The sequence below is a fragment of the Diceros bicornis genome, chromosome 29 (genome assembly GCF_020826845.1).
Source record: "Diceros bicornis minor isolate mBicDic1 chromosome 29, mDicBic1.mat.cur, whole genome shotgun sequence".
Lineage (NCBI taxonomy): Eukaryota > Metazoa > Chordata > Mammalia > Perissodactyla > Rhinocerotidae > Diceros > Diceros bicornis.
The window spans coordinates 6,038,621-6,055,894 of NC_080768.1; the positions used below are offsets into that span (position 1 = coordinate 6,038,621).

Here is a 17,274-nt window from a genome sequence, read left to right on the forward strand (position 1 = left end):
TGGGTACCTCCATCATCACCTCGAAACAGCTCTTTACAACTGGAGGTATTACGTCGTGTTACAGATTAGGAAACTGAGAGCTCACACAAGTTAAATGACTTGCTCAGAGGCACGAACCGGCAGAGCCAGAATTTAAATGCAAGTCTCTCCAACTTTCTCTTCCTGGATCAGATTGTGAGTTATGGAGTCTTAAGTCTGGAAGGGAATCTAGAGGTAACTTAATCTGGACCATTTATTTTAAAGATGAGAAAATTGAGGTTTTGAAAGATTGTTATTCCCTGCTGTGGTAAATGAGTTATTTTTGCTGCAAATGTTTAAAAGGAATATAAATTCTAATGTTTCCAACTATGACCTGAGACTCCTATCATCCCAGAGTACTGTATATTTTCGTCTTCTGTGAGGCCATTGGGTTGTATAGTGCACTGGGGTCGGGACATTGCTCTAAGTCAGAAAAGCACTTATCCAGCTGCAAGATGGTACTGTACAGTTGGCGATGGTCCTTCTGGATTTGCAGTGGTAGCATTCACATTTTACTCATATCCTCTATCCTCCTCCTCTTGTCACTTCTGTCCCCATTATCTCTAGGCCAAGAAAAGACCAATATCTGGTGACAGACAATAGCTATGCAAAGAATTGTCATAAAAACCAGATTGCAAAGGGGATTGAAAGGCTTGGTGTAGAGTCTGTTCGTTACTTTTTCATCTGCCACAGACCATTCGGGTTTTTTTCCTCCCCCAATGCACTGTTTCTAGGGCGCTAGGGACATTAACTGATTTCAAGGTTGATTTCAAGCAGCATGAATGAATTAGAAAGATTTCTTTGGAAAGTATTATCTTGAATAGCACAATATTTATCTTTTAAATTCATAATCAAGGTATATGTTACTGTTTCAAATTTCATGTCTTTAAACCCTTAATGCTTGTATTTTTAAAGTGTTTTTCTTTATTGCCATGTTAAATACAGAGGATAATACTGAATTCAAAGAGAGAACATTTCCAGGGGCCTCTAAAATTTCCATTTGATACAGTATCTAGTGCCTTTTCTGTAAGTGTTTACATAGTTTCAATGTGTAGCTGCTTTTACAGTTAGATGCAAACTTAGTTATAGACATTTAATATATACAGCCATCCACTATTTACATAACACTTCACACTGATTCTCATGTGATATTATTTTACGTTATCAAACCTCTAAGGGAAGCCACTTTAAAATATTCCCTCGGGAAGTGATTTTTTTTTTTCCTCATCTAAAGCTCAGTGTCTCCCAAAGCAACTTGGGGAGCCATGCTCACTGAGTAGTCCAGAATAACTAAGGAGAATTGAGTTAAGCTACACGCTAGCTTCTCCTGACGGTAAATTCTGGTTGTTCGTTCACTTTCCACACAGTATGGAGCTTACACCTTGAAGTAAACTCCGTGTACTTGGGAAGAAAATGAATTGCTCTCTTCGACGGTGTGTTTTAAGTCTTCTAGCCTGCGTGAGATGGGGTAAGAACAGCCTGCCCCAGCGGTCCTGATGGTGTGGGCTGCGGACTCCTGGCAGTCCCTGAGAGCCTTGCAGCAGCTTCATGAGGTTGAAACTGTTTCCATAATCACTAAGATGTTCTTGGCCTTTGCACTGTGATGGCATTTGCCCTGATGGCACAAGAGTGGGTGGTGCACTAGTGGGTGAGACTGCTGGTGCCCTGGCATGGATCAGGGGAACAGTACAAACTGTGCTAGAGTCACTGTATTCTTCAGTCACATGCTCACACTTGGGGGAGGAAAAACACAGTAAAAATTATTAATTTTATTAAACCTCTGCTGCTGAGTCTATGTCCTTTTATAGTCTGTGTGAAGAAATGGGAAATGTGTATAGGTCACTTCTGCACGCCAAGGTCTCAAAGAACAAATTCTTGTGATTGTCTCAGTTATGAGTCGAATGAGCCCTTTTTTGGGGGATGGAATACCATTGTTACTTGAAACAACAATTGAAAGACAAACTATGGTTATTTGAACACTGGAATTTGGGGGGTATTTTCTTTAAAATGAACGAAATGAGTCTGACACTTCAAAGAAAATGACTGACAGTCTGCATGATTAAGCCAAATGCAAGGTGAATATAAGATAGATCTATCTTATATATAAGATAGGTATATATAATAAGATAAGTGTTTCTACATCATTAATATCATGTCAATATTCTGTGCACATTGATTGGACTTGGAGCCCTTGGCGAGTACTTTATGTGATGCAGACACTCGGTAAATGCCTTTTTCTTTGCTCTGAGTTAAATTGGGGAAGTATCTGGGGTGTGTGAACTACACTCTGCAGTTCCTCCACTTCTTAAATGACCTGCTTACAGCCAGGGAGTTAAGAATGGGAGACGAATCTCTTACCTTTATCTCCTCCGTGGAGTTAGGGAATGTTAGCTTGTAGATGCCGTTGGTCGTTAGTCCTGATTTGAATGCTTCCGCACAGTCTCTGAAGATGATCCGTTCTTCCTTAGCAGCAAAGGAGTTCTTAGCTGCTTATAAAAAAAATAGGAAAAGATTTAAATGGTGTTCATGAAAAGATAAAAGTTTACTATTTCGAGATGAACTCATTTGATAAGTTTTCTTACATTTGAATTCTCATAGTAAGTAAGTAAAAAGGATTTGCCAGTTTTTTAGCCATTCCAAAAAAGTTACTCTTTCAGCCTGTTTCATATTCATTCTCTAAGATTGTTACCAATAATCCATACTTCCTTTTTTTTTTATCATCGACTATGTAAGGCAAGTACTTCATAATCAGCTATAATAAAGTACTACTTTGTAAAAATCTTCCATCTTGAGTAGAATCAGATAAAGTTATTACAGAAGAATAAAAAAAGAACATACCTAAAAGCAGGATTACCTCTACAGTGGCTGCATCACACAGCCCACTAGTCATTAGCCTGTCTACACTGTGGTATCTACTCTTTTCCTTTCTTTTTATATATCTGAGACCACGTCTTTATACATTTCTTTAGACTATTGGTGAAGACATTTAGTAGTCTTTGGATTTTTAGCAGCTGCAGCATAATAGTTTGTGTTAAAGAGGAACCTAACGTTTGTTTATCTATGTCTTTGAAATTCTTCCTATAAAAATTCTAGGGCTATGAAATTCCTTCAAATTTTTATTCTGCTTTCAACATTTAGACCGCCCAATCCTTTTTTTCCACATTAAAAAAAATACGTGTGGATGTGTGTTCTTGCAGGTATTTGTTTCTATTTCACTGTAGAGACCTACAAAGCAGGGGTCTGTGGACTGAGTGGCGTGGACGGGGTCACATCTGCTCATCAGCTAGAGACACACGGGGAGACCAAAGCCCTTCTGCTGCTCTTTCTCCCATGCTCATGTTCTCTGCCAGGATTTGAGCTACATGATTTTCTCTACATTGGCTCATTGGAGCTAACACCTCACACTGTCTTGGTCCCACCAGACAGTGTTGGATTATTGTCTTTTCCTTTTGGATGAATGTGAAAAAAATATGATTTTTCTAAATTATAGGAGAGTGAAACTCTAGTTGGGAGGCACATGTTGCAAACTGGCAGACCAGTGTGTGACTTGCCACTCAGCATCAAGATTGTGCCACTGTTTTTGTTTGTTTCCTTGTTTGTGTTTCTATTAAAATTGTGATAACTGTGTAACTCAAAGAAAATATGAGAACATACTTCTTATGAAAGGGAAGACTGTCTCTACATGATTAATATGTAAGGTGTATCTGTCTAAAACAAAAAGAATACAAATCTAAAGGACATTATTAAATAAGCTATAGTAAGAACTAAGCCTAATTTGTTTAAAAGAAAAACTTAAGTAAAAATACCACAAAGATTATATATCACATCTCTATTAATAACCAAAGGTGCATCCCTTCTTCCCTCTAATATCTAAGAGAAGTTGAAAGGTAAAACCGTAATAAAGAAGGCAAAATATGTTTAAGGATGTGGCAAGAGAAGCGAGCTAGCATTTCTTGAGTGCCAACTTTATGCTGGTTAGTACAATGTTGTCTCATTTAATCTTCACAATAATCCTATGGTCTGATAGTTTTTCCCACTGGAAGAATTAACTTGCCTCGCCTTGTGCTTCCAGTTAATGATGGCACTAACGCAAAGTAGGCTCTCTAAGCCCATGAATCAAAAGTATGTTTGTGGTGTTTTGCTTCCTAATAATTAATTAGTATACATAAATATTCCCCCTCCCCTCCTCTTTCTCCCTCTTTTTAATTGGTTCTATGTTGAGACCCTATAAAGCTTTTACATGAAATACGTAAGAGAAACAGTGCCTTTTCTGAAAGATGAGAGTTTTTTTTTTTTAATTTTGAGAGTTTCACTGACTAACAGCAATTGAAACTGAAGAAAAATGGTATGTAAATGTTACTTACAGTTTGATGTCGATATCATAGTCAATAAATTATGAACTGTCTCCATCAGATCATGCTGCTGCTTTTGGAGAACTGAATTATTCACCGTGGCCGTCACTAATTGTTTTTCTAGTTCTTCAATGATGGAATTTTGCTTGGATACTAACACCTGGAGCTGATCTTTCTCTTCTTTTATTGACTGAAGTTGAACTATGTGCTTGTCTTCCATATCTAGTACTTTCTTTTCCAAGAAACTTGTAAAGGGAATAATTGTTAGTTAGTGAAGGGTGTTCTGACCCATCAAAGGCTAGTGCTTTAAAAACATCTAATCAGTTTCATAATTCTTATACAATTGTTTATATTTATTGTATTTCTACTTCTCTAAAGCACTCTGTTAAGATGTTAAAGGAGTTACAAAGTGACAAGATGTTGCCACAGCCCTGAAGAAGCTCAAACTTGCTGAGATTAGATACATAGATATGACAAAGGTTCTCTGTCTCCATTGAGGAGAAAATACCCTGGTGAGAATGTAAAGTCCATAACTAGAAGTTATCACATGCAGCACATCTGAAGACTTTAGTTTCGCTGAAGAGGAATGTGGACATTGAGAAGGTGTCCTCAGTGTTAGGGGCACGTGTGGGCAAGTAGAAAGAGTCCTGGGCTGAGAACCTCAGCTCTGTGCATGACTACCTGTGTTACCTGGGTAGGCCGTCCTCTCTCTGATCTCAGGTGTATGTCTATCTCAGTGAATAGCCACCTACAGAAGTAAATCTCTGTCTAAGATGAAGGCATTAGATAATCTCTGAGGCCCCTTCTAGTTCAAATAATCTGTAAATCTATTATGCCTTTGCGGGGGTGGGGTGTAACATTTTTCTGTGTCTTCAACTCTGCAAACAGCATTACTCAGCTGAGGAACTGACTACCTATTATAGATCTTGCCTATAAGCAGTAACAATCAATATTAATAATTATTATTAGAAATTCAATTGCAGGTCTTAAATTTATCCCAGCCCAATGATCACTGTAAATCAGTATACGACAATAAATATACTGTCAATATAACAAGTCAATAAATAATGTTACCTTAGTACAGTCATTTGCATTTTACTTTCTTCAGTTTCACCTTATTCACTTTTCAACTATTATTTCTTAATATTTTTCTTGATATCAACTAACTTATTTTTTAATTTGTATATCACTTTCACTAATTTAAAAACCAAGATGGCTTACCATAAGCAGAAGGTAACCTAAGAAAAAATGCATAAAATTTTTCTGTTTGCTGCCTAAAATCATTTCTAATACCATCAGCATACAGGCAATATGCTTTGGGAAACACTCCTATAATGCCTGACCAAGACAATTAACATTAAATATATGAGACATTTTTAAATCATTGATCTATACTGCCTTCAAAAGGATGATGCTGAAATTTGTTATCCAACCATTTTTTGTTGTTTTTAATATCCTATGAGGAGGCAGAAAGATGTGAGGATCATATGGTACAGAGTGTGAATGAGAGTTAAATGCTCTGGGATGGATATTAAAAAAACAAACAAACAAAAAACTTTAGTCTCTTTCTGCCAAACCTATACCAGTCACATCCTGATCAAAAAGATTTAATCTTAAGATTAAATGCAAGCGTATATTGAAGAGTTGTGCCCAGCATCAAGTCATTCCAGACCAGGCTGGCTCTGAGAGCAGCACCATGTAGTGAGTACAGAAGCTCAGATCATTGCATTTTTAAACTCTAAAGAGTCTCAGAGATCATATTCTAGAGCAACATTTTGCAAAATTCAGATCGAGACCTATTAGTGGCTTGCAAAATCAGTTTAGTGACTCACAATCATCATTTATTTATTTATTTTTGTGTGTGTGTGAGGAAGATCAGCCCTGGGCTAACATCTGCCAATCCTCCTCTTTTTGCTGAGGAAGACTGGCCCTGGACTAACATCCGTGCCCATCTTCCTCCACTTTATGTGGGACGCCGCCACAGCATGGCCTGACAAGCTGTGCGTAGGTGCGCGCCAGGGATCTGAACCGGCGAACCCCGGGCCACCGCAGCGGAGCGCGCGCACTTAACCGCTTGCACCACCTGGCCGGCCCCACAATCAGCATTTTTTTAACGAAAGGAAATTAAATGGGATAAAACAGATGAGAATAGAGTATAAATTCATAGCAAGAACTTAGCACACTGCAACAAATACCATGGTCAATAGTGATAGGCGGTGGAAGAGAGGAAGGGGAGCAGCATGGGGTACACGTGCATTGTTTGAAATTTTGCCCATTAGCATCCTGTTGAGTTTCTGATACAGGAGGATCAATTTGATCATCACTATAAAAGTTGGACTTAGGTACAGCTTTATATTAACATAATTCATGGTCAGTTGAGCAGTGTGGGGAAATATCCTGTGTTGGCAGAAATATCAAGGCTGAAGCCTGTTTCTTTTGTGAGTTTTTATTGCCTCTCTTCAGAACGGGACAGTGTCAATGGCAGCACTTTTCAACAACAATAATCACAATTTAATTGAACTGGCCCAAACAGCCCCTAAATCAATCATTTATTTTAGAAGGAAAAAGAATGATAAGATGAAAAAATGCATAGTACTTTGAATTTCAGCCGGTGAATCTAAACGTGTCATAGTGGCGATTTTCAAGAAATGTTGGCCCTACTAAGTACTCTGACTTCATTTGAACCTGTTCTGTGAAGAAAGCAATTGTACTTTTGGGGAATTATTGAAGAATATTTAAAATATGGTTTGTCAAATGTGCAAAACATTTGCATATTTTTGTAATGATGTTCTTGCAAATGAAATCCTAGACTAGTCAAAATTTAAGGCACCTGAAAACACAGCATGCCAAACTCATTGAAAGATGTAAAATCATTGGCACAATTTTCTTATTTTTATTTGTTACAGCCGTTGATGAAAAAACCTTATTATTGTCATTTCATATGATATGACAAATTTCATATTCTTGATAAAAGAGAATGTAGTTTCTGCAGCTGCTAAAAAGATTATTCTTCCTGCAGGTGTAGGTTTGTTCCGTGTGGTTTTTATGATAAATCAGCTGATAAAACCTGTACTTTTTAGTATTTGTACTATGGCAAGTCACTCAGAAACAGTTCTTATCCAACTCGAGTCTGAGTTGGATGTTTGCAATCCAAGTTGTGGAACACTGCTGTTGCAAGTCACATAAAATTTTAGTTTTTTAGATATATTTGACAAGGTTATTGTGTGGAAGAAATGTTGTGATGTTTAAATTTAATTTCATATAAAGCTAGATTTGATTTATTGAAAAGTACATTATTGGTCAATGTAAATTAAACTGGGAAAAATTGTGAAGGACCCAAGTGAAAAAAATGTGAAGGATCATTTTACTGATAAGTGTAGCATTGTAGCATACTAAATTAGAAACCTAAGGAAGTAACGGTGTTCAATACTAGGGTGTGTTCAGCAAACTGGACTCAAAGACTTTATTGTTAGGGCAAGTAAGAAAAGTCATCACCCAGCTCCCGTATCTTCCCAATGTTACTGCAACATATTGAAGAAAACATCATTAAATAAGACCATTTTAACAAAATGAAAATAGAGAGATTGTTATATCTCAATTACTGGTCTCAACTTTTATTTATCTCTTTGTAGAACAGAAAAATTGAAACATTAAAAAAAAATAATTAGATAAAAAAATAAGTTTGCTTTTCAAAACCCTAAATCAATAATAAGTTAAACTTGTTACCTAAACAATAAAAAGAATTATTTTCGCTTAGTTCTTGATTAACGGGAAGGAATGATTATAACACAATAAGTCTATCGTCATTTTTGGCTAAGAATAAAGAATTATTTAAATTGTAAAATAGAAAGAGTGTATTGTTGTCTGACCATTCTCCATGTCATATATACATGCCTTGATTAGAAATAAGTAGATAAGCACAGTAGGTGTGTGAGTACAATTATCCTCATACGTCCCCAACTGGAATAGACCTATGAAAACAATCCCCACTGATCACCCATCATTTCTGTTTTTGTGTTCGTTTTCTTGGGATTTTTCTATATTGTATTTAAATATTAGTGCAATCACATTTAATACCAACTTTTGGTTTTGCCTTATATGTTTTAAGAGCAAGTATTGCATCATGACACCTGCATTGGTTTACAATATAAAGTATAGTTTTTCTGCTGTAGATTATTTTGCATTGGAAAAAACTGAGTGCTCAGAGGCAAAAAAACTTTGTAAAGTTAATATGAGAATTCCTAGGCCAGTGTTACTTTTACTCCATAATACTAGCGGTATTTTTTTATAGATTAACATGAATAATATTGAGGTGGTTTGCAGGATTTCTGTAAGAGAATCTTTAAGGGGCCAGAGAATGAAAAACAAAATTGAGAACTGTATAAGAAGGTGCGTGCCATTTCAATATTTTTCTCCAAACCCTCTCCCTACCTTTCCCTCAGAAGCTTTCTGATTCTTATGCTATACTTGAAGAAATTCGGCATTTTGGAAATCCAGGCTTATAATGAACAGCCACATGGAATAAGCTTTCGTATCTAGAAAGTGTGCAATTCTGGATTATAAATGTTTTTGTCCTTTTATTACCTGTTCTTATCTTGCAATTTGTTTATTTCACTGGTCTGATCCAAAATCTGTTTTTCCAATTTGTTTGTAGAAAGGGAATGTTCCAGAAGCTGAAGTTCGAGCCTTGTCGTCTGATTTAATACCTAAATGGAACAAAACAGAATTCCTATTTACCATTTTTAAAATGAGATATAACTTCCTTTTTAATTAAGTTATCTAAATTATAGGGAAGCATGAATGAAACATTATTTGCCCAATTTCTTATTTTGGCATATTTTTCATTTTCAGAAAAGGCTGGATTACATCCGAGTGTGTTAAACATTTTTTCACCATATCTTTATTTTGGAAAGCATTTAATAGTTCTTGACAACGGTGTTGGTGTCAAATAATAGAATGTTATTTTTCTTGTTCTGCATGTTTTGTCATTTCTTTTCACAGTGAGACAAGTGGGAGCGTAAAATGGTCATTTTTAATATATCAGAAACTGTCGATAAGTGAAAAATGGTTTTGCCTCTGCTCAAAACAAAATGCTCTTCTCATGTTTGTTTGTCAGTAGACAAAGTGTCTGGCAGTCACAAGCTTCCATTCTATAAAAATGCAGCTCATTTTTAGCCTAGCATTTCCTAGTTGGTATTCACTTGTTTAGCCTTTTATGTTTTTTTCTTTTCCATTTCTCGTTTTCCTGTTTTAAAAATCATGTTAACCAATTCAGAAACAATAACATGTCAGTATAAGTGGGAGCTCACTTTTGCTTTGTGGGCCTTTCTGACATATACCATGTGCAGTATCGCTGTTCCCATTGTGTTCAAACAACTTTAAGGACAAATTCTTTAGCGTTTGGCTGCCTTTTAGCAGGAAGAATCCATTACTCACATCCTCTGTGTCATGGTTATTCAGGATGTGATATCACGTGTAAGTGTAAGGCAGAATTGTTGCCCAGGAATTAGGGTCCTTGAAAGAAGCATTGTTTGTTCGGGGTCTGTGTCATTCATAAAAGGCTTGGCCTGGCCCCACTGTGCAGGTTTAGGGACGGTCGATCTTTAATCAAAGCTGGATGTGTTCATACCATGAACACTCTTCTGTGAATGAATAAAGGTGTTGGCCAACATAAGGGTTGGGTTTTAATATTAACACCTGGAATATAGATTTGGCCTATGTCTTCTTTGGGTCCAAACATTCTTTGCTGGTTATTGCTAAAAGGAACTGGAAACTCGAGTCTTTTATTTAACTTATAAGGGCTATAAGTGAGTACGATGGGGAGGATGGTGTATAGGTCCTGACTGACCAGGACCAATGACGATGTCCTTCCATCACTTTTCTGAGGGCCTCCAGCTGCAAGTGGTTGTCTAAATTATGCAGGTGAGGTGCTTGTCTGTTTTCTCTAAGATCTCAGATGTCTAACCATCCACCATTGTCCAGTTTGATAGTCTCTCACTCTGACCGGCTAGAAGAATCTTGCTTCTAATCAGAAATTTCATATTTGGATTTGAACCTATTTCACACAGTACCTGCTCAACAAGTGCCTTTAGCTAGGCTGGGTACGTAATTCAGTCCCTTGATCTCCTTCCTTAGGCTCAGCCATTCTGATATGTTTCGTTGGACATTATAGTCTGTTTTCTTTCCAGCCATTTTCTGATTTTCCTGCTTATCCTGGATCATATGATATCTAGTTTCACAACAGACTTTTTTTAAATCATGTGGCCCAACAAAGGCGCGTTAGATGCTTGTAGGCCGACTGACACAGGATGCAGCAGGTTTGCATCCCTGCTCCGTGCCTCACAGTTTTTTATTGCTCCTGTCTGAAACATAAATGTCACACTTCCAGGACGTGTTTTGGATGAGCTGAATTTCCCACCAGTTTTACTTTCAAAAGGTGGGAAGTGTGACTTAAACAACACTGATTTATTTTAACAATCGACTATGGATATATCGATACATTTACTTTTAGATTTTTGTATCTTTTCATTTTTAGCTTTTATTTCTTCTTGGGATTACAGTTTTCAGTACCTTGTCATCCCTCATGTCAACAATTTCTATTTTTCCTAAAACTGTTCTCATGCTGTGTAAAGATCTGGTCAGCAAATAAGTTCTTATTCTATCCTCAGACAAACATCTTTTATTCCTCTGACACCTCCCGACTATTTGCTCTGCCTTATCCCGCAGTTTTTAGAGAGGGATAAAAGAACACCTGTGCCCTTCTAGACGCGGTCTTATCACAGCGGGGTGATCTCACATCCCCTCCTGGCTGGTGCCTGGCATTTCTTGTCCTTTCAGCTGAAGTAGCACATAGGAGTAATATATCCTGGGAATCATTTATAATTAAATCTACTTTTTTTTTTTTTTGAGTGTGATTTATAGCTCGGAGTAGGAAGATACTAACTTCACAAGCCTGTAAAGAAGGCAGCACTAGGAACTGGAAAGCCAGTTCACCAATGAAGAGGCTTGAACTTGGAGCATCTCCATGAATTCCTCCAACAGCACTTTTCCCACCTGGACTATTCTTATTGGGTCACATGTTTTGTGTCATTTAGCATGACTCTGGATGAATTTTGTTTTAATGTTTTGCTGTTATTCTTTTATGCTTTTCATATTTTATACTCTTCTTTCCTACTATTCATCCATAGCTCATAGAATCTTCAGGCTAAAAGGCAAGATTTTAGCCTGCAGGCTAACCTTAAAATTCTGAACTTCAGGCTAATCTTAATTTACCAGTCAGTCATCTGGCCCCACCTCTCAGTTTATAGTGAAATCCCTGAGGCTGAAAAGCTGAAAAGCAGAGGGCCTTGCTAGATTTATTCGTCCAGATGGTGGCGGGACTCGAACTGTGACAGACTCAGGCTCCTGGCTAATGGTCAGCCCTCTCTGTCCCCAGCTGCTGCTCCTTACTGTCCTATTTGCTTCTTTCTCTCTGAACTCATACCACAAATTGTATAAACTCAGTTCTTTGAGATGCAGGTTTTATCTTAACTCAAGAGTTAGATTTAAGAACAAAGTTTGTAGCACTCTCCCTCAGTGCTTTTCATTTCTCAAATGCACAAAAAAGAGTGAAGGACTTCAGAATGAAGAGTATGTCGAGAGTCCAGAAATGACCAGTGAGGCAGAGGAGCCTTGATCTTGTAGTCGTCAAGTAGGAATAAGATGAAAATGATTTGAATGTCCTTAGTAGAATAAATGTAATTTAACCTCAATATTGAGAATGAAAATATATTTACTGATTTTAAATTCCTATCTAGCCACAAGTTCTTAATTTCTTACCAATTCCTTTCTTTTTTTCCTGCTATACTTGAGCTTTCTTTACTTTTCCATTATTTCATGAAGTGACTGTGCAGAATGATTTCATGCTGGTATTTATCTGGCTGGACCTTTGTGTGTGTTCTATTTCCTTACTTACTTGGGCTTCAACATCAGTTAACTTCCGTGTTTGCTCTGCGGTTTGATTTAGTAGGTTCGTTCCTATTTCTATCATCACAGCCGTCTGGTTCTGTACTGCATTCTGTTGCATCTCTACCATTTCTTTCTTCATGTTGTCCTGGATATAATTCTCAAGCTGGAAAAGAACATGTGTCAGAAAGAGAGCCATTAGTCAGATGACCAGAAACCTTATTCCTAAATATTTTCCCTTTCTTTTATAAAATCTATTGGAAGACTTGTGCCTTGCTCTGATTTTGAAATCTTGCTGTTTTTTTTTTTATCACTACCAGTAGAACACTGTGATTTTGTTAACTCAAAATCCAGCAGCTTAGTAACAGCATGTGTAGGAGACAAACTGTTTAGATCCCTCTAGAAGTCCACACTGGCAGGCGAGGGAGGTAGTGAGGCCACAGCTCGGAGATGCGTGCAGTTCAGCAGAAGGACCACAGGGATTTCACTGTGTTGCGTCCACTCTGCCAAGCTGCAGCTCTGTCCACGTGAGGCAGGAAATGAAGATTTGGTGCTAAGAAGCATCATCGTTTCTACGACATTCTAGATTTAATGGTTTCTCGAAACACAGACGTTAGAAGGCTCTCGAAGACAGAGTATGCGGGAAGGTGCACCTTTGGATTTTCCCCGTACCTAAGAGAATCACCCCTCAGTTCCACATTCTGCAGTGTCCCCCTACCCTCCTTTTATTGAGTTCATCGTGCATTTGACCTATTAAGTTTTTCCTCACATGTATGCATTTTTCACGATTTCATCATTTCATATATCAGGCAAACTTTTAACCCTACACCAGTCCATTCATCATTTCACGTGCCAGTCAAGACTGGTCCTTCTCCCGGGAGTTGCTATGGACGATGGGCATGCTGACTCGTTGTAACGTGAGCTTAAGCACAAGAGAGTGAAGAAGCTAATTTCACTGCCCTAGGTATAAATACCTATATCTTTGGCTGTAAAATTATATAATGAAATATAAATGCAGGACAGCCAGGCGTGTGGGAAAGAGCATGTGGGCTTCAGGCCATGGACCTGCTCCCCTGTTTCAAGCCTTTGACTCTAGGTAAGTTGCTTAACTTTGGGGGGCCCCAGTGTCCTCATATATAAAGTAAGGTTTCTGATTGGTCAGAGGAGTGTTTTAAGGATTAATTAAGCTATGCTTTTAAAGTCATTGTGCATGCATAACTTCAGGTACTTAAAATTTATTTTCCTTCTTTGTTTTTCGTACCGATCCAGTGATGGGAGCCACAGTTCCATTAATTGATTCAAACTATAGGCTCATGAGGAGAGAAACCCTATTTTTCTTTCTTTTTCACATAGTTACAACTCAAAAGTTTTTTTATTAAATTGAATATTGAAAGTAGATTATAAAACTGCTTAGAGTGCCTCTCTTTAAAACTCTTAATTCTCTGCAGAGAAACCATTCATAGATCCAGTCATCAAACATAATTTCTCCTAAATGTTAACCACTTAGTAATTCTGAATTCTTAGTAATTCTTAGTAATTTCAGGCAGAAGGCTGCCTGAAAGAGTGAGAAAATGGAATGGGAAAGATGGAGTTTCTCCCTTAGAGTTTGAAGGCTCGTTTGTTGGTGCAATTTATAGATTGTGTCTTGAGTAGTATTTTAAGGTCTAAGGTTAGTCTTAGAACCACAAGGTTACTGCTTCCATTGCTTGCTTGCTTGCTGTTGACTCTGTCCCTACTCCTGTGCTTCCCATCTCCCTCCATGCTAGTTATCTTGATGGTTAATGGTCACTCCCTGATTCTCCCTTCGTTGTTGGGCAGATCAAATAGCCTGAAACCTGACAATTACTAGGGCTCTGATCATTTGTAAAATCTTGTAGTCAAAGCTTTCTCTTCTCAGTATGAATCAAAATAGATTAGACCACTATAAAAAAAAATCAAGTACTATTACTCGGCAATCCAACATCTCTGATATAGACTTCATAAACTGTCAAGAGTGGTACTCTTTATTAACTAGCTGGTGCTAACTAGCTCAGGCTTTTTAGTGCGTGTATTCTTTCTTTTTTAATTCGCTCTTTCCATCTTCCCTTCCCCCTGCCTTTTTAAAACTTTTAACTTTTATGATTTAAATACAAATTTAAAAGAAATTGTAGATAGAAGTTTATAATTTCTCCTTTCTTTCTCTCTCTGTCTCTGTCACACGCACACACACACTCTCACACTCTCTCCCTCTCTCTCATCACCAGGGAGTAATGGAATTTTTGAGGTTAAAGTTAAAGCTATATAAGTCATCCAGAGGAGTTGTCTTAGTTACTCTGAACGCCCAGCAGAGATAATATTTAGAAAGACTTATTCTGGGAAGTTTGAAACTATTAAAGATGTTCTCAAGCTGGAGTTTGGTTTAAGTCCATACTCTGAAGTAATAATTTACAAAATATTATAAATAAAAGTCTTAATCTTCTTATTGCTTGCAGTACTTAAAAGCTAAATAAAAATAATTCTTTCTTTCTCTCTCTAAATCATGTAACTAGAGGGAGAAAATGAATGCTTTAATCCTCCCCACCCCCATTTCTAGAACTACTGGGTAAACGTGGTTACAATCATCAACAGTCATGAGAGGATTGTTTATAATTTGACATTTTAAAGTCAAGTTCTAATTTAAAATTAGACTTAGGAACTTTAAGAGACATAAAAGACCTAATTTTTAAAAATAAAATTTAACTTTATTGCCATGTCTTTTTCTAAACTTGAAAATGATAGAATGCAAAATGCTTTTTAAGTCACTACTTTTCAGCTTTTCAGGATGACAATGTATATGTATATGGTAGGTGTGTGAGTGTGTGTATGGTTAATCTTTTTTTTTTAAAGATTTTATTTATTTATTTTTCCCCCCAAAGCCCCAGTAGATAGTTGTATGTCATAGCTGCACATCCTTCCAGTTGCTGCACGTGGGACGCGGCCTCAGCATGGCCGGAGAAGCGATGTGTCAGTGCGCGCCCGGGATCCGAAGCTGGGCCGCCAGCAGCAGAGCACGCGCACCCAACCGCTAAGCCACGGGGCCGGCCCATGGTTAATCTTACATTGAAGCAAATTACAGATATACGTATACATGTAATGTGTGTGTATATAGATATTACATATAGTATATATGTGTATAGTGTCTATATACAATATAAACAGCTAAATAAAGGAAAATTCTATATGATACTGACCCATTTGCTAACTAATTGAAGTCCTTGGGAGAAAAGTGGAACAGAAACAGAAATATCATGTACTAGACATTTGGTGTTGATTCTCAAAAAGATTTGCGCTCTCACACTTGAAGCAGCGAAAATAAGTTAAGATTTTAAGAGAAATGCGTGATATGACAGTCGAGGACTCTTTAAGAACAAAGAAGAATTTAGTCCCAGAAACAACAGCAACAATAACAACACAGTAACTAGTTAATGTTTGTTGGTTACTTCCATTGTCTCAGCTGCTGTGGCCTCCAAGTGCCTAGTATCGTATAGGCAAGGGCACTTCTGAGGACTGGCATGCCTGTGAGCAAACTGGTAGTTCAACCCAGAGGTCACGCCACACGTTTCCAGCCTTTTAACAGCCGGAAGTGTATATCCCAAAATTGGCATGAGTATGTCTTCCGGTTTCCAAGGTTCTCAGTGCCTTAAAAAACAGATAGACCACCTACCACTCAGTTAAAGAATTTTTTTTACTACAGAAAAGCCTAGAATTGAAGATCTGATGCTGATTTTATCTCCTGGGAGCATCATGACAGAAGAATCTGTTTTTCCCTCCAAAAACTAGTAGTAATTTTTAGAGAGCAAGAGTCTGGACATTCATAATGTAGGGTAAAAATGATAATTTCCAAATGAAATTCTCCCATTTAATGTAGTCTTTCCCTAAATCATTACAAGTCAGGAGCATAAGACCAAATCTGGAAGTGAAGCCTGTGTGACTGATCCACCGGACAGATGCACCTTGAAACTTCCCCGTCTCTCGATCTTCGGGAATTAGTTCTTTTCTAGTTTATTGCCCTGAAATGAATGTCTTTCTGTCTAGCATCTCCCTTATTTTTATTGTGTGTCACTGAAACCCAGAAATACAGAAATCTGACCAATGAAATTCCATTCTGGTATAAGGAAGTCTTAGTACAAAAAAGTATATGAGGCAAATAAGATCTCTTCTCCCATTGGCAGCCTGATACTCGGCTCTGCTGTGACAAATGTTTCCCATCCTTGCCATTTGCACTTAGCCCCTCTAATCAAGACAGTTCCAAGACACTTGAACCTCCCGAGGGAGGGGACATGGTTCCTTCTCATTTCACATGTGTGGCTTTGCATACTCATGTTTTGCAGGAATGTTTGACACTGCCTTCATATCTGAAGACGATTAGGCAGTGACTCTGACTTTTGGGTCCAAGTGTCTCGGAAAAGGTCCCCATTCCAAGTTTGGAAGGACTGTGGACATTCATTCTGTCCCCTTCTTAATTAATGGTCTGAGTGCTCTTCCAAGTGTGGGCCTTGAGCTATTTCTCCTTCCTTAGAATTCAAATGAATTCTTAAAGTTTAACTAAAATTTTAAGGCTATCACTATCGTTATAGTTGCACAGATTGTTGCTCAGTATTATTTTGATTTGCTAAAAAAGAATTACACCCTGAACACAGTCTTTAAAAGCTGGCAACGTATTGAAGCTCCAGCAACGAGAATATAATATTGTAACACATCATAAACATATATATTTTTTTAGTGTAAAATACGTCCTGAAGTTTTTCATTACTCTCCAACATTTGGAACGATCACATTTGACAGGGAAAATAGGTCCATTTGCGAGGCAACTATGGCAGATGGATTACACATTAAAATGTTTCCCTCACAGTCTTCCTTCTCACCAAGATTATCATCATTATTTTTTGTAGCAAAAGGATGAGAAAAGGAAAACATAGATAGTGTACAAAAACTGTCCCCA

At 37.6% G+C, this 17,274-nt stretch overlaps 2 protein-coding genes across 10 annotated transcripts in view; one reads left to right on the forward strand and one right to left on the reverse strand.

Moving 5' to 3' along the window:
* The window catches only part of MCPH1 (microcephalin 1), a 245,714-nt gene that overhangs the window by 131,060 nt on the left and 97,380 nt on the right, over positions 1 to 17,274 (forward strand). Inside the window, exon 13 of one of the 9 annotated variants that reach the window (XM_058524906.1) lies at positions 11,292 to 11,327. The exons of 7 other annotated variants lie outside the window; for them this stretch is intronic. In XM_058524906.1, coding sequence (XP_058380889.1) covers positions 11,292 to 11,312 — 21 coding nt within the window. In that variant the 3' untranslated portion in view covers positions 11,313 to 11,327. Of the gene's footprint in view, positions 1 to 11,279; positions 11,328 to 17,274 lie in introns of those variants that run through there. One more of the 9 variants, XM_058524907.1, reaches the window with a different exon arrangement.
* The window catches only part of ANGPT2 (angiopoietin 2), a 52,827-nt gene that overhangs the window by 11,330 nt on the left and 24,223 nt on the right, over positions 1 to 17,274 (reverse strand). Inside the window, exons 2-5 of the mRNA XM_058524912.1 lie at positions 12,325 to 12,480; positions 8,955 to 9,076; positions 4,383 to 4,615; positions 2,377 to 2,504 (exon numbers count right to left, since the gene is read on the reverse strand). Coding sequence (XP_058380895.1) covers positions 2,377 to 2,504; positions 4,383 to 4,615; positions 8,955 to 9,076; positions 12,325 to 12,480 — 639 coding nt within the window. The remainder of the gene's footprint in view (positions 1 to 2,376; positions 2,505 to 4,382; positions 4,616 to 8,954; positions 9,077 to 12,324; positions 12,481 to 17,274) is intronic.